General features: G+C 43.7%; 1 protein-coding gene across 2 annotated transcripts in view; it reads right to left on the bottom strand.

The window, feature by feature from the left end:
* Nucleotides 1-21,995, bottom strand: part of PGAP1 (post-GPI attachment to proteins inositol deacylase 1) — a 1,296,519-nt gene that overhangs the window by 1,150,413 nt on the left and 124,111 nt on the right. For both annotated transcript variants that reach the window (XM_040441657.1, XM_040441658.1), the window contains exon 2: nucleotides 19,383-19,536. In XM_040441657.1, coding sequence (XP_040297591.1) covers nucleotides 19,383-19,536 — 154 coding nt within the window. The remainder of the gene's footprint in view (nucleotides 1-19,382; nucleotides 19,537-21,995) is intronic.

Genomic DNA, 21,995 nt, shown 5'->3' with positions numbered 1-21,995 from the left:
ACAACTGGTAAAACAAAAAATCTTGTTTTAAACTGGAAATTTTAAAAACACTAATACAATTTATAAGGTACAGGGATTACAGTCCTTGAAAGCTAAGTGCACCCCCAAATCCTATACATTTCCTGAAAGCAGACAACTTGATGATTGCAGTGGTCTTGACTGACTTTTGACAACCATATCCACCTTCATGTAACTTTGTGACAAACAGGAATTATTATAAAAAAATTCATCAAAATAAAAAACTACACCTTAAACTGACATGCAGAGGTTTACATATAAAAACTATGTAAATACCAATGTACATACAACAAGTATATGCATCAACGAGTTTGTGCTGTTAAAGGGAGTCTGTCACGTAATTTTCACCAAAATAACTAAAAGCACAGAATTTTGACAAACAGAAGTTTGCAAATGCATTCCAAACATACCTTTGTGTACTTTTTCCATGTCCAGGGCTCATTCAGACGGCCGTAAGCTATCCGCAAAAATGCGGATCCATTTTTATGCAGATTAGATGCTGTCCCATTCAATTCTATGGGGCCTTTTTCTTCCATTGCACGGCTCAGCAGAAAAAATTTAACGTCTTATACTTGCCAGTGAAAATCAGGACATGGCCCTATTGAAGTCTATGTATCAGCAAAAAAAGCTAAATGCAATATTTTTTTGCGGACATGCTGAACGGTCTCCAAAAAAACAGATCTGCATTTTTGCGGACAGCATACGGCCGTATGCTGTCCGCAAAAATTCAGTTGTTTTTTTGGAGACAGTACAGCATGTCTGCAAAAAAAAGGATTGCATTTAGTTTGACTGAGCCCTTAGGGTCCATTCACACGTCCGCATTTTGCGGACCGCACATGGCCGGCACTATAATAGAAATGCCTTTCCTTGTCCGTGGCTGCGGACAAGATAGGACATGTTAAATATTTTTGCGGGGCCACGAAACGGAAGTGCGGATGCGGACAGCACACTGTTTGCTGTCTGCATCTTTTGCGCCCCCATTGAAAATGAATGGGTCTGCACCCATTCCGCAAAATTGCGGAACAGATGCGGACCCATTTTGTGGACGTGTGAATGGACCCTTATACTGCTGAAAACGTCTCCCAAGTGGCCATCTGGGCGGGCTTTGCTGTTCCAAGTGCTTAAAACAAAGCCCGCCTTGCTTAGCATTTGAGAGCATTTTCAGCAGAATAAGGGTCCAATCACGCGACCATAAGTCTTTTGCGGTCCGCATTTTACTATGAGTGAAATGCCTATTCTTGTCCGCGATTGCAGACCATAATAGGACATGCTTTATCTTTTTTGTGGGGCCGCGGAACGGAACTACGGATGCAGACAAATTTGAGGAATGGATGAGGACCCAGAAATATGGTCGTGTGATTGGACGACGGGCAAGAATTCCGCATGGTTGCTAGGAGATGATGTTAGTAAATTGATAAAAGTCAATTTACTTTATAATTTTCCCTTATAACATGGTTATAAAGGGAAATAATAGCATTCACCTCCATCTTCTATCTTCATTCAGCAGGACCTGGCTGACGTCACCGTGCTCACCACGTGGTGAGCGTGATTACGTCATAAAAGGTCCTTTTACAGGTCCTCAAAGAAGAAGAAAGAAGACGATGCCAGCTGCGCGATCAAGTGGATGAGGTGAGTTAATTTTTTTTAATTATTTTAACCCCTCAAGCAACATTTTAGTAACCATTCTGTATTAAGAATGCTATTATTTCCCCTTATAACCACGTTATAAGGGAAAATATTAAAATCTACAGAACACCGAACCCAAACCTGAACTTCAGTGAAGAAGTTCGGGTCTGGGTACCACATTCAGTTTTTTCTCACGCGCGTGCAAAACACATTGCACTCGCGCAGAAAAAAACTGAACATCGGAACGCAATCGCAGACAAAACTGACTGCAATTGCGTGTCTACTCGTGCAGGTTTCCGGCAATGCACCCTGAACGCATCCGGCCCTTGTGTGAAAGAGGCCTAAAAGTGCTTATCCTGGGCATAGAATAAAGATACTAAGTACTCACAGATATTTTTAGTATGCATTTGAATTGCGTTTCTGTGTGGCAATCGTGTTCATTTTATTAGTGAAAATAATTTGACAGGTAAAATTTTACCATCATCCACAAATGTGCCAAAAAGTATACTGTACATGGAAAACAACTTGTATCTTCCTAGAATCTAAATTAGGGAGCCTGTTTATATTGATGACTAGAGATGTCCCGAACTATTCGCCGGTGAACATAGCTTGTTCGCGTTCGCCGCGGCGGGCGAACATATGCGATGTTCGGTCCGCCCCCTATTAATCATCATTGAATAAACTTTGACCCTGTACCTCACAGTCAGCAGACACATTCCAGCCAATCAGCAGCAGACCCTCCCTCCTCCTGGACAGCATCCATTTTAGATTCATTCAGAAGCTGCATTCTTAGTGAAGGAGGAGGGACAGTGTAGCTGCTGCTGATTTAATAGGGAAATCGATAGCTAGGCTAGTGTATTCAGTGTCCACTACAGTCCTGAAAGACTCATCTGATCTCCGCTGTAAGGACAGCACCCCAAAAAGCCCTAGAACATCAGTCTGCTTTTTTTTTTTCCTGTGTAATCTAATTGCAGTTGCCTGCCAGCGTGTGTGTCAGGCTCACAGCGTATACTGTGCCCACTTGCCCAGTGCCACCACTCATATCTGGTGTCACAGTAGCTTGCATTTAAAAAAAAAAAAAAATTTGACTGTGAAATAATAGCAGTCACTTGCCTGCACGCGTGTGTGTTTCAGGCCCTGCAAGCACACAGTGTCACCAGAGCAACTCATATCTGGTGTCATCACAGTAGATTACATTTAAAAAATAAAATAAATTTTTACTCTGAAATAATAGCAGTCAGTTGCCTGCACGTGTGTGTGTTTCAGGCCCTGCAAGCGCATAGTGTCACCAGCGCAACTCATATCTGGTGTCACAGTAGATTACATTTAAAAAAAAATATATTTTTTGACTGTAATAGATTGAATAGCAGTTATTTGTCTGCAAGCGTGTGTGTCAGGCCTACAGCGTCTACTCTGCCAACTTCTGCCAGTGCACAGTGCCACTCATATCTGGTGTCACAGTAGCTTGCACGCATAGTACAACTAAACTAATCTAAAAAAAATGACAGGCAGAGGCAGGCCACCCCGCAGGGGCCGTCGTGGTCGTGGTGCTGTTATTCCCTTTGGCCCTAGAATAATGCCCAGTGTTCAGAGGCCACGTACCCTGAACTCAAAAAGTTTTGAGGACATAGTTGACTGGCTAACACAGGACACCCAATCTTCTACAGCTTCCGCTCGGAACCTTGATGCACCATCCTCCTCCAGCTCAGCTTCGGGCACCTCTCAAGTTACCACTCGCCCGCCTGCCGCCACCACCAACACTAGCACCACAGCTGCTTCACTTGATCTATCAGAGGAGTTATTTACACATCAGTTGGAAGAAATGAGTGATGCGCAACCATTATTGCAAGAGGATGTAGATAACAGGGATATGTCTCAGTCAGGCAGCATTACACAGATGGACGTACAGTGTGATGATGATGATGTTGTACCCACTGCTGCTTCCTTTGCTGAGTTGTCCGATACAAGTGAAGCGGTTGATGATGACGATGTGTCCGTGGATGTCACGTGGGTGCCCGCTCGAAGAGAAGAAGAACAGGGGAAAAGTGGAAAAGTTCAGATGGGGAGACAGAGAGGAGGAGGAGACGTGTTGGAAGCAGGGGGAGGTCGTCGCAAGGAGCTAGTGGCACAGTCAGACAGCATGTATTGGCACCCAAGGTCAGCCAGACAGCATGCCAATCAACGCATGCTGTTGCCACCACCAGAATGTTGTCATTGCAAAGCTCAGCAGTGTGGCATTTTTTTTGTGTGTCTGCCTCTGATAACAGCGATGCCATTTGCAACCTGTGCCAAAAGAAACTGAGTCGCGGGAAGTCCAACATCCACCTAGGTACAACTGCTTTGCAAAGGCACATGATCTCACATCACAAAACGCCTATGGGATCAACACATTAGTACAAGCAGCACACAAACTCAAAGCCACCATCCTCCTCCTGGTCCAGCATCTTCAGCCACGTCAACCACTGCTGTCCTCCTTGGCCCCTCTCAACCACCCGTCACTCCGCTTCTCGCCTTGAGCAGTTCCTGCTCATCTGCCCACAGTCAGGTGTCTATCAAGGACATGTTTGAGCGTAAGAAGCCAATGTCACAGTCACCCCCTTGCCCGGCGTCTGACAGCTGGCTTGTCGGAACTCTTAGCCTGCCAGCTTTTACCATACAAGCTGGTGGAGTCTGAGGCCTTCAAAAAAATTTTAGCTATTGGGACACCGCAGTGTCCCCGGCCGAAATTTCTTTTCACAAAAGGCAATCCCCAACCTGTACTCTATTGTGCAAAAGGAAGTCATGGCATGTCTGGCACACAGTGTTGGGGCAAGGGTCCATCTGACCACTGATACCTGGTCTGCAAAGCAGGGTCAGGGCAGGTATATCACCTACACTACGCATTGGGTAAACCTGCTGACTGCTGCCAAGCATGGAATGCGTGGCTCTGCAGAGGAGTTGGTGACACTGCCATGACTTGCCTCTATTCCTCCTACTCCATCCTCTTCGCTAACCTCCTCGGCTGCGTCTTGCTCCACATCAACGGCACCCCCCCAGCTCCCCAGGGGCTATTCCACATCCCGGATACGACAGTGTCACGCCGTCTTGGGGTTGACTTGCCTGAAAGCAGAGAGTCACACTGGACCAGCACTCCTGTCCACCCTGAACGCACAGGTGGATCAGTGGCTGACTCCGCACCAACTGGAGATCGGCAAAGTGGTGTGTGACAACGGAAGCAATTTGTTGGCGGCATTGAATTTGGGCAAGTTGACACATGTGCCGTGCATGGTACATGTGTGTAATCTGATCGTACAACGCTTTGTGCATAAGTACCCAGGCTTACAGGACATCCTCAAGCAGGCCAGGAAGGTGTGTGGCCATTTCAGGCGTTCCTACACGGCCATGGCGCACTTTTCAGACATTCAGCGCCGAAACAACATGCCAGTGAGGCGCTTGATTTGCGACAGCCCGACACGTTGGAATTCAACACTCCTAATTTTCGACCACCTGCTCCAACAAGAAAAAGCCGTCAACGACTATTTGTATGACCGGGGTGCTAGGACAGCCTCTGCGGAGCTGGGAATTTTTTTGCCACGTTACTGGATGCTCATGCGCAATGTCTGTAGGCTCATGCGTCCTTTTGAGGAGGTGACAAATCAAGTCAGTCGCACCGAAGGCACCATCAGCGACATCATCCCATTTGTTTTCTTCCTGGAGCGTGCCCTGCGAAGAGTGCTGGATCAGGCCGTAGATGAGCGTGAAGAGGAAGAGGAAGAGTTGTGGTCACCATCATCACCACCAGAAACAGCCTTATCAGCATCGCTTGCTGGACCTGCGGCAACGCTGGAAGAGGAGTCTGAGGAAGAGGAGTCAGAGGAGGAATGTGGCTTTGAGGAGGAGGAAGACCAACCACAGCAGGCATCCCAGGGTTCTCGTTGTCACCTATCTGGTACCCATGGTGTTGTACGTGGCTGGGGGGAAGAGCAGGCCTTCAGTGAGATCAGTGAGGACGAGGAACGGGACATGAGGAGCTCGGCATCCAACCTTGTGCAAATGGGGTCTTTCATGCTGACGTGCCTGTTGAGGGACCCTCGTATAAAAAGGCTGAAGGAGAATGACCTGTACTGGGTGGCCACGCTACTAGACCCCCGGTATAAGCAAAAAGTGCCTGAAATGTTACCGAATTACCGGAAGTCGGAAAGGATGCAGCAGTTCCAAAATAAATTAAAAAGTATGCTTTACACGGCGTATAAGGGTAATGTCAGAGCACAACGGGAATCTAACAGGGGAAGAGGTGAAAGTAATCCTCCTCCTACCACGACGGCAAGGACAGGATGCTTAACAGACGTGTTGTTGATGGAGGACATGCAGAGCTTTTAAAGTCCTACGCATCGCCACAGCCCTTCGGGGTCCACCCTCAGAGAACAACTCGACCGACAGGTAGCAGATTACCTCTTCTTAACTGCAGATATCGACACTCTGAGGAGCGATGAATCCCTTGACTACTGGGTGTGCAGGCTTGACCTGTGGCCTGAGCTATCCCAATTTGCGATAGAACTTCTGGCCTGCCCCGCTTCAAGTGTCCTGTCAGAAAGGACCTTCAGTGCAGCAGGAGGTATTGTCACTGAGAAGAGAAGTCGCCTAGGTCAAAAAAGTCTAGATGACCTCACCTTTATTAAGATGAATGAGGGATGGATCCCGAAGGGACTGACAGTGGGCGATACATTCGACTAAAAAAGGCCTGATGAGATGAGCTGCCTTGGGCTAAAAATGGTCCACACGCTGCTGTATTTTATCTCTGAATGCCGGATGACTTGCGTGACTTATCCGCCACCAACTAGGGTTCAAGCCGCAATGTTTTAGGGCACTTTCTGCCTGGGAAACATAAATTTTTCTGGCAGCGGCTGCAACAATACCTGATTTTTCAGGCATGTGTACATGACTAATTTTTCTGGCCTCTGGTGCTGAACTGTGGCTGCAAAAAAAAATCCCCAAAAAAAAAAGGCACATACATGTGTCAATTCCCCTTTGTGATCGTTACCTTGTTGTGGTGAAGGGGCTTGCGTATCACAATGAAGTGACCACCTCTATGAGTGTGTTGGCAATGGCAATGTTGGCACACCCCAGATGATAAGGTCGTTGCTTCATTGTGAACAGACCAAAAGCGATTGGCTGGATAATTTAGCATAGAAAAAACATTAATTTTCTTTGTGATCATCTAAGGTAATCATTAAAGCCTACTAGGCCAACAATGGACCCACACTGCAGAATCATTGTTTTCTGGGTCATTTAACTATCACTGAACTACCTCAGCACGAGCATAGGCTTTGAAAAAAAAAATATCGCCTGCAATCTCCCAAACGTGCGCACGAACTCATCACTACACCAAGATTGACGCATAGAGGAATAAAATTTATGTCATGAGTGTGTTAACTATTAAAGGGCTTCTGTCACCCCACTAAAGTTATTTATTTATTTTGGGCTAGTTAAATTACTTATATTGCGATATATGAAAATATAATGGTCTTACTTACTTTGATTCAGCAGTTTCTTCTAAAAACGAAGTTTTATAATATGTAAATTAGGTCTCTACCAGCAAGTAGGGCGGCTACTTGCTGGTAGCAGCTGCAGAAAACCGCCCCCTCGTCGTGTTGATTGACAGGGCCAGCCGCGATCTCCTCCTCCGGCCAGCCCTGTCGGCATTTCAAAAATCGCGCGCCTGTGTTCATTCGGCGCAGGCGCTCTGAGATGAGGAGGCTCGCCTCCTCAGAACTCCCTCAGTGCGGCTGCGCCGATGACATCACCGAAATAGAAGACGTCATCGGCGCAGATGCACTGAGGGAGTGCTGAGGAGGCGAGCCTCCTCATCTCAGAGCGCCTGCGCCTAATGAACACAGGCGCGCGATTTTTGAAATGCCGACAGGGCTGGCCGGAGGAGGAGATCCCGGCTGGCCCTGTCAATCAACACGACGAGGAGGCGGTTTTCTGCAGCTGCTACCAGCAAGTAGCCGCCCTACTTGCTGGTAGAGACCTAATTTACATATTATAAAACTTCGTTTTTAGAAGAAACTGCTGAATCAAAGTAAGTAAGACCATTATATTTTCATATATCGCAATATAAGTAATTTAACTAGCCCAAAAAAAAAAAGACTTTAGTGGGGTGACAGAAGCCCTTTAACAACTCTTTGCGGTTGTCTAAAATCAATTCCATACACGTCCCCTGATAGGGGACGTAACAGGGATTAAACTGATAGGAATAGTACTACTTAACACACCACTCCTATCTGGTGGCACAGTATATTGCACGTGCAGTGCCCCAAATTGGAAGTAGGAGGACCAACCAAGCATCTTTTTCCATCTCCCGGTTCCTAAAATCTATTCCGTACATGTCCCCTGAAAGGGGACGTAACAAGGATTAAACTGATAGGAATAGTACTACTTAACACACCTTATTATAATTATAATAATAATAATAATAATAATAATAATAATAATACTAGTGAACGTAACAGGGATTAAACTGATAGGAATAGTACTACTTAACACACCACTCATATTGGGATTGCACAGTACATTACACGGCGCACGCGCAGTGCCCCAAATTGGAATTAAGAGGACCGATCAAGCATCTTTTTCCATCTCCCGGTTCCTAAAATCTATTCCATACACCGGCCCCTGATAGGGGACAAAACGGAGATTAAACTGGTAAGAACAGATTTTAATTTAAAAAAAATGACAGCCTCTGCGGAGCTGGGTATTTTTTTGCCGCGTTACTGAACGCTCATGCACAATGGCTGTAGGCTCATGTGTCCTTTTGCAGAGGTGACAAACCTGGTCAGTCAAACCCAAGGCAACATCATCGACCTCATCCCATATGCGTTTTTTCTGGAGAGTGCCCTGCGAAGAGTGCTGGATCAGGCCGTAGATGAGCATGAAGAGGAAGAGTTGTGGTCACCATCACCACCAGAAGCAGCCTTGTTGTCGTCGATTGCTGAACCTGCGGAAACGCAGAGAGAGGAGTCTGAAGAAGAAGCGTCAGAGGAGGAAGGTGGCTTTGAGGAGGTGGAAGACCAAACACAGCAGGCGTCCCAGGGGGCCTGTTGTCACCTTTTGTGGACCCTTGGTGTTGTACCTGGCTGGGTGGAGGAAGAGACCTTCAATGACATCGGTGAGGACAAGGAACGGGACATGGCTAGCTTGGTATCCAACCTTGTGCAAATGGAGAGTTTGTGGTTGTGCAAATGGACTGTTTGCGGTGCGTTAAACGGGGAGTTTGGTCTGTCAGAGTTTAGTCTGTCACTGTGAAGCGGGCGTAACCCTTACACTACCTGATCGATACAACATCATACCTGATCGTATACACACACTGGATGTTTTAAAGCACGTTATTCCAAACAATTTAGGAATGTTAGGTGATTTATGCCCTTTATGGATTAAAACCAGACTCTGCGTCAACTACGTAATTTTGCATGGGAGTTTTGCCATGGATCCCCCTCCGGCATGCCACAGTCCAGGTGTTAGTCCCCTTGAAACAACCTTTCCATCACTATTGTGGCCAGAAAGAGTCCCTGTGGGTTTTAAAATTCGCCTGCCTATTGAAGTCTATGGCGGTTCGCCCGTTCGAACATTTGCGTAAATTCGCATTCGCCGTTCGCGAACAGAAAATTTTATGTTCGCGACATCTCTATTGATGACCTATCCTCAGTATAGATCATCAATACCTGATTGGTAAGGGACAAACACCTGGCAACCCCACTGATCAGCGGTTTGAAGAGGAGGCAGAAATCTCTGTGAGTGCTTCATTACACTGCCCGTTGTCATGAAAGTCTTGGTGTTGCAGTGTAATTACAAGTACTCACTTAAAAAATCAGCAAAAAAACTGCAAGATTTTAGGAGTTCATACATACCACGCGTCTATACTTTATGCGGCACGCAATAACCGCCTCCGGACCGCCTAACGCAGGATCGCGTTCCGGAGGCGGCAGCCCTGCGCAGAGTCACACATATACGCGTCATCTCGCGAGACGCGAGATTTCGCTCAAAGCCGGCAAGCGCATGCGCATCGCGGGCCGGCAAAAGTTAGAGGGGGTCGGGTCATCAGCTTGCCAGCCAATGATCGTCGCTGGCAAGCTGATGATTTTAAAAAAATCGAATGAAAAGCCAGATAACACATTATATTTGTAAATATGATGTGTTAAATGGCTTGTCTGCTCCTCTGCTGGTCCTTTTCGTCGGTTGGTTCCAGCAGAGGAGCAGACATCACAGTGAGTAGCATCAAACACTACACCTTAGCCCCAGATCACCCCCATCACCCGAATTAACCCCTTGATCACCCCTGTCAATCACTAGTGAAAGGAAAAAAGTGATCAGTGTAAACTGTCACTTTTTTTTTCACTGGTATTGACTGATAGGTTTTAGGATAGTTTAGGTCCCTTGGTTAGGTAGTTTAGCGTCAGTTAGCGCCCAGCCCACCGCATTGCAGTCGCTGATTAGCGTATCGCTAATCAGCATTTGTACTTTTATAGTATCTGTAAGTGATCAAAACTGATCACAGTCAGATCTATAATTGTATTAGTGTCACCTTAGCTCGCCCTCCACCCAAAACGCAGTGTTTGCCCGATCAGGCCTGATCGGTCGCCCACATGTGCGTTCACCCACGCCCGCCCCGCCGCAGTGACAAAAAATATTATATTTTTTGATCACTGCACAATCACTTTCCAAGCGCTGCGGCGATAAAAAAATCAGTTTTTTATCAATCGCAGCGGCCTCCGGTACTTCGCTAGCCTCCCCTTTGTAAGACAGGCTTGCTTTTTTTCTTGGGTAGTCTCAGGGAATACCCCTAAATTTAGTAGTCCAAATGTCAAATAGGGGGTATTATTCTGAAGAGGCCTACAGGCTTCTGACCCAGTCGGATGAGGAATGGGAACCCTCATCTGACGAATCTATGCGGGTCAGAATATGAACCTGTAGAGAGCAGTGGCAGTCTGACCCAAAGTTCGGACGAGGAGGTTGAGGTCCCTGATAGCACCAGGCGTACCAGGCCCCGTGTCGCTAGACCACAGGTTGTGCAGGATCCGTTTCAAGGGCAGCAGAGTGGGGCTGGCGCTGTCGGATCACGTGGTGAGGCATACACCAGCAGCGCAGCCCTCCCTGGACCTAGTACCAGCACTGCCGTACAACATGGTGAAGTGGCGAGCACCAGAAGGGCAGTTGAAGCTGGTACGGTGGCACGTGCAATAGTTACCCCGTCGCAGCCACCGCAAAGACAGGCCCGTAGAGCCCCTAGAGTCCCTGAGGTGCTGGCAAACCCTGATTGGAAGTCACCAACTTCAGCCGCACCTGTAGTTCCACCTTTCACCGCCCAGTCTGGAGTTCGGGTTGAGACAGCTCAGATCGGTTCGGCCGTGGGATTTTTTGAGCTGTTCTTGACTGCGGAGCTCTTGGACTTAGTCGTGGCAGAAACAAATCGGTATGCCACACAATTTATATCCGCCAACCCGGGAAGCTATTATGCCCAGCCATTCCGGTGGAAACCAGTCCAAGTTTCCGAAATTAAAATTTTTCTGGGCCTTCTCCTGAACATGGGTCTAACCAAAAAGCATGAATTGCGGTCATATTGGTCCACGAACCCGATTCATCACATGCCCATGTTCTCTACTGCTATGTCCAGGGCACATTTTGAGACCATCCTGCGTTTCCTGCACTTTAGCGACAACAGCACCTCCCGTCCCAGATGCCACCCAGCTTTTGACAGGCTCCACAAAATTCGGCCCCTCATAGACCACTTCAACCAGAAATTTGCAGATTTGTATACCCCCGAGCAAAACATCTGCGTAGACGAGTCCCTAATACATTTTACCGGGCGCCTTGGCTTCAAACAATACATCCCAAGCAAGCGCGCCCGGTATGGGGTCAAATTGTATAAGCTCTGTGAAAGGGCCACAGGCTATACCCACAAATTTCGGATCTATGAGGGAAAAGATCAGACCCTGGAGCCGGTCGGTTGCCCTGACTACCTGGGGAGCAGTGGGGAGACAGTCTGGGACTTGGTGTCACCCTTATTTGGCAAGGGGTACCATCTTTATGTGGACAATTTTTACACAAGTGTGCCCCTCTTCAGGCATTTGTTCCTAGAACAGATTGGCTGCTGTGGCACCGTGCGACCTAGTCGCTGGGGCTTCCCCCCAACGGCTCGTTACCACCCGTCTTGCAAGGGGGGAGAGGGCTGCCTTGTGTAACGAAGAACTGCTCGTGGTGAAATGGAGAGACAAGCGTGACGTTTACATGCTCTCCTCCATTCACGCAGACACGATAATACAAATTGAAAGGGCAACCCGTGTCATTGAAAAGCCCCTCTCAGTCCACGACTATAATGCGCTCATGGGAGGGGTGGACTTCAATGACCAGATGTTGGCTCCCTATTTAGTTTCCCGACGCACCAGACGCTGGTATAAAAAAGTGTCTGTATATTTGATTCAACTGGCTGCATATAATAGTTTTGTTCTCTACAGTAAGGCTGGGAGAACAAGATCCTTCCTCAAATTTCAGGAAGAGATCATCGAGAACCTCCTGTATCCAGGAGGTTCCGTGGCCCCATCCACCAGTGTAGTGAGCCGTCTACACGAGCGAAATTTCCCCAATGTCGTTGCTGGTACCTCAACCCAAGCGCCACCCCGAAAAAGATGTAGTGTCTGTAGCAGGAGTGGAATAAGGCGTGACACCCGCTATTTCTGTCCTGACTGCCCTGACCACCCTGCCCTATGCTTAGGGGAGTGTTTCCGGAAGTACCACACACGAGTACACTATTAGCATAGGGATTACGTTACGCAGGACAGGCACACAGGGCTGTTAGGGCCCTTTCACACAGAGCTGCTGCAAACCTCTCCTTTCACCTGGGACAAAGTGCATAATGTACTTCGCCACATCTCTGGGGGATTTGCGCTTTGCACATTGTCCCATGGGGAAGGAGAGGTTTGTCCTATAAAAAAAAGGTAAAAAAAAAAATCATCGGTAAGCAAAAAAGATAATGTTCTGTTCAAAAAGGTAAATAAAAGTTTATAAAAGTTAATGTTCCGTTCAAATGTTATATAAAGTTAATGTTAATAAATTTATTGCGTTGCGGCCTGTTTTTTTTGTTTTTTGTTTTTTTACCTTCTAGGTGGACCAACCGATGAACGAGCTGCAGCACTGATGTGCATTCTGACAGAAGCATTGCGCTGCTGTCAGATTACACAAAAGTCGGTGTATGCGGCGCTGCAAGACGAGATTTCTCCTCTGCAGTAAAATATATGTTTGCCGAGGCTTAAGAGCTGAGGGGCGGTGTTCATATGCTTTGGCAAACACTTTGTATATATTAAAAAAAACGGCAATGATTTATTCATCCACATCGATTGATGTGAATGGAGAAATCGGGTTTGCCAGAGCATACGAGCTAAGTGGGTTTGGATGTTGGGCGGAGCTCCTATGTCCTTTCCCCTCTTTTTTTTTGGCAGAGATTTTTTCATCCACATTGATCGATGTGAATGAAGAAATCTGTGCCGTTCATTTTTTCTTTCAGCCCTTTCTGCTCAATATAAGGAGAATAGCAGAAACTCCTAATGCTGGCCATACATGTAATGATTGTGGAGACCCTCAAATGCCAGAGCAGTACAAACACCCCACAAATGACCCTATTTTGGAAAGAAGACACCCCAAGGTATTCGCTGAGGGGCATATTGAGTCCATGAAAGATTGGAATTTTTGTCCCAAGTTAGCGGAAAGGGAGACTTTGTGAGAAAAAAAAATAAAATAAAATCAATTTCCTGCTAACTTGTGCCAAAAAAAAAAAATCTTCTATGAACTCGCCATGTCCCTCATTGAATACCTTGGGGTGTCTTCTTTCCAAAATGGGGTCACATGTGGGGTATTTATACTGCCCTGGCATTTTAGGGGCCCTAAAGCGTCAGAAGAAGTCTGGGATCCAAATGTCTAAAAATGCCCTCCTAAAAGGAATTTGGGCCCCTTTGCGCATCTAGGCTGCAAAAAAGTGTCACACATGTGGTATCGCCGTACTCAGGAGAAGTTGGGCAATGTGTTTTGGGGTGTCATTTTACATATACCCATGCTGGGTGAGATAAATATCTCTCTATAATGACAACTTTGTATAAAAAAAATGGGAAAAGTTGACTTTTAGAGAGATATTTCTCTCACCCAGCATGGGTATATGTAAAAAATACACCCCAAAACACATTGCCCTACTTCTTCCGAGTACGGCGATACCACATGTGTGACACTTTTTTGCAGCCTAGGTGGGAAAAGGGGCCCACATTCTAAAGAGCACCTTTAGGATTTCACAGGGCATTTTTAACACATTTGGATTTCAAACTACTTCTCACGCATTAGGGCCCCTAAAATGCCAGGGCAGTATAACTACCCCACAAGTGACCCCATTTTGGAAAGAAGACACCCCAAGGTATTTCGTGATGGGCATGGCGAGTTCCTAGAATTTTTATTTTTTTGTCACAAGTTAGCGGAAAATTATGATTTGTTTTTTTTCTTACAAAGTCTCATATTCCACTAACTTGTGACAAAAAATAAAAACTTCCATGAACTCACTATGCCCATCACGAAATACCTTGGGGTGTCTTCTTTCCAAAATGGGGTCACTTGTGGGGTAGTTATACTGCCCTGGCATTTTAGGGGCCCTAATGCGTGAGAAGTAGTTTGAAATCAAAATGTGTAAAAAATGCCCTGTGAAATCCTAAAGGTGCTCTTTGGAATGTGGCCCCCTTTGCCCACCTAGGCTGCAAAAAAGTGTCACACATGTGGTATCGCCGTACTCAGGAGATGTTGGGCAATGTGTTTTGGGGTGTCATTTTACATATACCCATGCTGGGTGAGAGAAATCTCTCTAAAAGACAACTTTTCCCATTTTTTTTATACAAAGTTGTCATTTGACAGAGATATTTATCTCACCCAGCATGGGCATGTGTAAAAAGACACCCCAAAACACATTGCCCAACTTCTCCTGAGTATGGCGATACCACATGTGTGACACTTTTTTGTAGCCTAGGTGGGCAAAGGGGCCCACATTCCAAAGAGCACCTTTAGGATTTCACAGGGCATTTTTTACACATTTTGATTTCAAACTACTTCTCACGCATTAGGGCCCCTAAAATGCCAGGGCAGTATAACTACCCCACAAGTGACCCCATTTTGGAAAGAAGACACCCCAAGGTATTTCGTGATGGGCATAGTGAGTTCATGGAAGTTTTTATTTTTTGTCACAAGTTAGTGGAATATGAGACTTTGTAAGGAAAAAAAAGAATAAAATAAATAAATCATCATTTTCCGCTAACTTGTGACAAAAAATAAAAAGTTCTATGAACTCCCTATGCCCATCAGCGAATACCTTCAGGTGTCTACTTTCCGAAATGGGGTCATTTGTGGGGGTTTTCTACTGTCTGGGCATTGTAGAACCTCAGGAAACATGACAGGTGCTCAGAAAGTCAGAGCTGCTTCAAAAAGCGGAAATTCACATTTTTGCACCATAGTTTGTAAACGCTATAACTTTTACCCAAACCAATAAATATACACATTTTTTTTATTTTTATCAGACATGTAGAACAATAAATTTAGAGAAAAATTTATATAGAAATGTAGTTTTATTTCAAAAATTTTACAACTGAAATAGAAAAATGTAATTTTTTGCAAAAATGTCGGTATATTTCGATTAATAACAAAAAAAGTAAAAATGTCAGCAGCAATGAAATACCACCAAATGAAAGCTGTATTAGTGAGAAGAAAAGGAGGTAAAATTCATTTGGGTGGTAAGTTGCATGACCGAGCAATAAACCGTGAAAATAGTGTAGTGCAGAATTGTAAAAAGTGGTCTGGTCATTAAGGGTGTTTAAGCTAGGGAAGCTGAGGTGGTTAAGTTGACACTGCGGTCCCTTCGGAGGCAGGCCTCCATCCCTTAACACCTGCAGGACCCCGGGTATCGACTGCTCACCAAATGTTTATTAAACTAATTACAAGTCTATATCCCAAATGTATGTCTTTTTATGTATTTTAAACATTTTTATTTTTGTATATTATGGATAATGTAGGAATGAAATAATTTTTAACTTTTTTGGTGCATCAGAACGAATTATATGTCCAATTTAGTAGCCTAGGTGACAAAAACGCACCTGCCGAAAAAAACGCATCGAAAAAACGCATCCAAAATTGAACATCTGATACATGAGAATCAATCATTAGTCTGATCCAGCAGTCTTTAAAAAAAGCGAAACAAAACCGAATTTGCCTTTTTTTAAATCCATCATTCCAGGATTTACCTATGACCGATTGGTTCTCCTTGGGATCTGTTTTCCAGAACTTACTCACCACTTAGTAGAATATAAATAGTGGGATCTGAGCATATAGAGTATAACCACTGAGGAAGTAGTCAGCAAGACCTCGAAACGCGTCTGGTGTTGGATACCGATGCTCTGAAAAGATTCCACAAATAACTGAAGCATTGCCATGCAACTTTAACTCTACTATTATTTAAGGAGACGATCTTTCAGCAATTTGAAAAAGTAAAGGCAAGGAGTGACCTGAATCGGTGAACCTGTACTCCAACTCTCGCAAGAACTGTGTGCAGAGCGGGACAGAGAGGCAGTGAAGGTAACTACAAGAAAGCTTCACTGGAACACAGGTACTAATTCGCCCCGAGAACATACACCTGAGCGCACACCAGCTAGTGTGAAGACCACATATCTTCAGGTGGGGTGAGTGCTCAGTGAGCAACCGTTTATCCGCCTTACACTAATATAGTGCGGTAACAAAAGCACTTGTGACTTTTTGGATACAACGTTCTATCAAAACGTAAAGGTTGCCAGTAACGTAGGTAACAATCCACCCGGAAAATATACACCTGAGCGCACACCAGCCAATGTGAAGATCTCTTACCAACAGGTGAAGTGCGGTGCTCAGGAAGCAACCATTCATTTGCACAATATCAATATAGTGCAATATTATCGCCACTTGTGACTTTTTGAACGCTAAATCAAAGCGTACTGGCTGCCAGCAATATAGCATCGACATCAGATGTATTAATAAGGACATTAATTGGTTTATTTGTTGCACCTCATCCCCAGCAAGTTTTATATTGTATTTTAGTGTTTTATATATTTTAGTGTTGCATTTTATTATTATTATATTGCATTATACCCTTTATTAAACATTGTGCCTGCTCCATGGTGGTTTGAGTGCTTACCTAATAAGATTAATTTATTAATAGAACATGTCTTCCTGTCCACACTAATAGATATTCGGGCCCTGACATGTTTTAATAATGCATATTTCATCAGGCTGATCCTTCTGATGAAATATGCGGGAATGCTGGCTGTCGGGAGGAATGTTTGGACTCCCAATGATGACCACATTATACGGAATGCAATTATTACAATAATTAGTAGGTGAGTTGTAGCAGCTGACAAAACAAAAGGGTATCAATGTTTTGAACCTTTGACTTTCAGGCTTCTTATCTCAGTATCCACTACAGCTTCGAATGTGAAACTACCATTAGACAATCATCTTTGCTCTCTCATACGTAAATTGGACTTGCAACTATTTAGCATATGATTAATTATGCAAATTCTTGTCATGTAACTGCATTTTTACTGTTTTGCTCCTAAAATGTAAAATTTTTATTTTTATTATTTTGTTAGTATTTTGTAAATCCACCTTTGGCTTTTAACACTGCCTGAATCCTTCTGGGCATGCTCTCCATCAGATTCAAGCATATCTTGACCAAAATCTGTTCCCAGGTCTCTTCTATACATTTCCAATGTTGGTGCATACTGGTCAGCTCACTTGGGTATGAAAACAGGTTTTTCTTTACTCATTGTCACTGAACCATTTCTTCGCCAATCTCAATGTATGCTTTGGGTCGTTTTTCCTGCTGGAACACTATGTCGTCCTTTTCATACCCATAGTAATGAAGTGTACGAAGTAACTCATTTTATAGGATACTCACATATAGCTCAGCATTGAGACCAACATTGATCCTGGCCAAGAATCCAATAGCAGGCTTCCTCCAATCAGCAAGCTTCCTCCAAACTTGACAGTTCCTTCAATTTCTCGATCCATTAGTCCCCTATTCCCTTGCTTCTTCCAGAACAATTTGTACCCATCAGAGCCCAATCTATTGACTTTCATCTCATCGCTCCAAATCACCCGTTTCCTATCTTCTACTGTCCACTGTTTGTACTTTTTTGCAAACTTGAGCCGACACTGTTTATTACGATATTGAAGTCGAGCCTTCTTCACCTTTTTGTTCGGGCCACCATTTCAGACTTGGGTAATGTGCGTTGCACGATGCTTGCATGGATGTCACTATTACAAAGCATACAAGACACCTCCACTGCCGTGTTTTTTTATGCCAGAACTGATAGACCTTGCAATGAGCTAACTTATTGACTCTGATAATTTGCCTGGACGTCCACCCCATGACTTTGGAATGGATGGACAGACTTCATTTCGTATTCTTCCAACTGTCATGGCACTCACATGATGCAGTTTCGCAATGTTCTTGTCTGAGATACCGCTATCGATGAGCTGGATGATGCAGTTTCTCTTTTCTTAGGAAATCGTCTTCATGGCTGCTCATCAATTCGAACCAGTGACCTTTCGCTTGGGAATCAAAGTAATAACACATTGAGCTATTAGGGAAAGTGAGAACAGGTTGTAATTTATAGTATACATGAAGAAAGAGATTGTTCCACCACCAGAGGCAAAACAGTAACAATGCAGTTACATGACAAGAATCTGCATAACATCATATGCTAAATACTGCAAGTCCAATTAATGTATCAGATAGCCAAGATGATTGACTATAAAATAATGGCAGTCTCACATTCAAAGCTGTAGTGGATGAGATATGGAGCCTGGAAGTCAAAAGTTCAAAACATTGTTACCCTTTTGCTCGGCAGTGGGATAGTCCATCTGAAAAGCTTCTGGACATTTCCAGGAAACATCTTCATTACTATTTGCAAAAGGCCAGTTTTTTTACATTAAAATGATAAACTGATTTCTTCCAAAGGGAATGCATATTCCCCATGCAGGCCCAGATTGAACGGCATTGTACAGACAATTTCACAGAATGGCATAGAATCACACGACAGATATAAAAACATACACCGATAATAAAAGTTATGAGAAAGGTTGTCCATTTCTCACAGGGGCAACAAGGAGACATTTTAAAGTCCACACAGCAGGTCAATTTCCGGGCAGAAAAAAAAATAATGTACACGAGATTCACTTAAACTGTACTATGATGCGATTTTCCCCACACGTGAATACACACTGAAAAACTGTGAATACTGCACAATGTGCAAATAAATCAGTCAAACCCTTTAACGTGAATCTGTCACCAGTTTTATGCTGCTAGGCTCTAACAGCTCCAGCGCATGTCCATGAGTCCCCATATTCATGAGCTCCTGGTTCCCCCTGCCCACCTGCCTCTGAATGACAGTTTTTTTTCCATCTGAAATAGGAGCAAGTGGACCAGGGAGAGCCAGGAGCTCATGAATATCAGGACTAAAGCTGCATGTGCTGGAGCTGTTTAGCTTAAGATTTTAGCAAAATGGCTGAAAACAAAATGACCCAGCAAAGAAGATCTGTCACTAGTTTATATTGCACTTAGGACACCATAAAACTGGTGACGGATTCCCTTTAAATATAACATTTTAATCTGCTTTGTTAACTCAGTTGTAACAGTATAACATTACACATACCCTGCTTGTAACTGCCAGCATTTCCAGGAAGAAATAAAACTGGAATTCCAGTTAAGGAAAAATTTCTGCTTTCTTCCATGTAAACACCTTCACCATACAGATGCAATTCATATGCTGGATAAAGTAGGGAAACTTTTTTGGGAAGTTGTATTTTCTGAAAGATAAAAAAAAATAAAAAAAAATGATTAACTCAATGTACTTTGATTTTTGTTTCAGTCAGAGCTGACCATCAAGAAATATGACAAATGTATTGTTTGTAAATACTTTATGATGTTTATGTTAAAGTACAGATGTAGCAGGGTTAACACACAAACTCAACTCAAGATTGTTAACTCCTCGCGTTATCTTGAAACAAAAGCCATTGAAAAGCAATTGAAGATGTTTGTACACTATGTTTTAGGCAATGTTCACATCGGAGTTGGAGGCTGTGTTAGGGGCCTCTGTCACTGATTTTGTCAAAATATGGGACAAAATAGCAAGATGCATTATGTAAAATGCCAGGTTTTCTAACAGAAGCCCAATGGATCCCATTACACTATATCTGCAACATGGGCACGACGGCACCCTCAATTTCTTTAATTTCTATACAGTAGATATAAAGTCTACACTGAAGTATTGGCATATGTTTTAATATGTCTATTTTAAAAATAGAGGCGCAATGCATAAAATTGCACAAGTTCTTTTTTTTCCTGTATATGTTTAAAGCATACACTAAATGTAAAATGTATACAGTGGATATAAAAAGTCTACACTCCCCTGTTAAAATGTCAGGTTTCTGTGCTGTAAAAAAAAAAAGACAAAGATAAATCATTTCAGAACTTTTTCCACCTTTAATGTGACCTATAAACTGTACAACTCAATTGAAAAACAAACTGAAATCTTTTAGGTAGAGGGTAGAAAAAATATAAAAATAAAATAATATGGTTGCATAAGTGTGCACAGCCTTAAACTAATACTTTGTTGAAGCACCTTTTGATTTTATTACAGCACTCAGTCTTACAGCACTCAGTCTTTTTGGGTATGAGTCTGTCAGCATGGCACATTTTGATTTGGCAAGATTTGCCCACTCTTTGCAAAAACACTTCAAATCTGTCAGATTGCGAGGGCATCTCCTGTGCACAGCCCTCTTCAGCTCACCCCCACAGATTTTCAATCGGATTCAGGTCTGGGCTCTGGCTGGGCCATTCCAAAACTTTAATCTTCTGGTGAAGCCATTCCTTTGTTGATTTGGATGTATGCTTTGGGTCGTTGTCATGCTGAAAGATGAAGTTCCTCTTCATTTTCAGCTTTCTAGCAGAAGCCTGAAGGTTTTGAGCCAATATTGATTGGTATCTGTTCATAATCCCCTCTAGCTTAACTAAGGCCCCAGTTCCAGCTGAAGAAAAACAGCCCCAAAGCATGATGCTGCCACCACCATGCTTCACTGTGGGTATGGTGTTCTTTTGGTGATGTGCAGTGTTGTTTTTGCGCCAAACACATCTTTTGGTATTATGGCCCAAAAGTTCAACCTTGGTTTCATCAGACTATAACACCTTTTCCCACATGCTTTTGGGAGACTTCAGATGTTTCTTCGTAAGAAAAGGCTTTCGTCTTGCCACTCTACCCCATAGCCCAGACATATGAAAAATACGGGAGATTGTTGTCACATGTACCAGCCAGTACTTGCCAGATATTCCTGCAGCTCCTTTATTATTGCTGTAGGCCTCTTGGTAGCCTTCCAGACCAGTTTTCTTCTCGTCTTTTCATCAATTTTGGAGGGAGGTCCAGTTTTTGGTAATGTCACTGTTGTGCGGCTTGTGCCATATTTTCTCCACTTGATGATGACTGTCTTCACTTTGTTCCATGGTATATCTAATGCCTTGAAAATTCTTTTGTACCCTTCTCCTGACTGATACCTTTGAACAATGAGATCCCTCTGATGTTTTGGAAGCTCTCTGTGGACCATGGCTTTTGCTGTGGGGTGCAACTGAGAACATTTCAAGAAAGACCAACTAGAGCAGCTGAACTTTATTTGGGGTTAATCAGAGGCACTTTAAATGTCGTCAGGTGTATGCTGACTCCTATTTAACATGATTTTGAATGTGATTGATTAATTCTAAATACAGCTACATCCCTAGTTATAAGAGGGTGTGCACACTTATGCAACCACATTATTTTAGTTTTTTTTTTTGTTTTCTTCCCTCCACCTAAAAGATTTGAGTTTGTTTTTTAATTGAGTGGTACAGTTTATAGGTCACATTAAAAGGTGGAAAATGTTCTGAAAGGATTTATCTTTGTCTCTTTTTTACAGCACAGAAACCTGACATTTTAACAGGGGCATGTAGACTTTTTATATCCACTGTATACATTTTACATTTAGTGTATGCTTTAAACATATACAGCAAAAAAAAGAACTTGTGCAATTTTATGCATTACGCCTCTATTTTTAAAATAGACATATCAAAACATATGCTTCAGTGTATTTTTTTTTTTTTTTAAATACGGTAAAGCTTCTCCGATTTTACTGTAAAGTTTCATTATTAAAGGGAACCTGTCACATCGAACAAAGTGTCTGAGCTGCAGGCAGCAGATTGATATATACTGTAGTTTTCTGGGAAAAGATTCAATCTAACT

Source organism: Bufo bufo, chromosome 7 (genome assembly GCF_905171765.1).
Source record: "Bufo bufo chromosome 7, aBufBuf1.1, whole genome shotgun sequence".
Classification (NCBI taxonomy): domain Eukaryota; kingdom Metazoa; phylum Chordata; class Amphibia; order Anura; family Bufonidae; genus Bufo; species Bufo bufo.
This window is presented reverse-complemented; position numbering and strand designations above follow the sequence as displayed.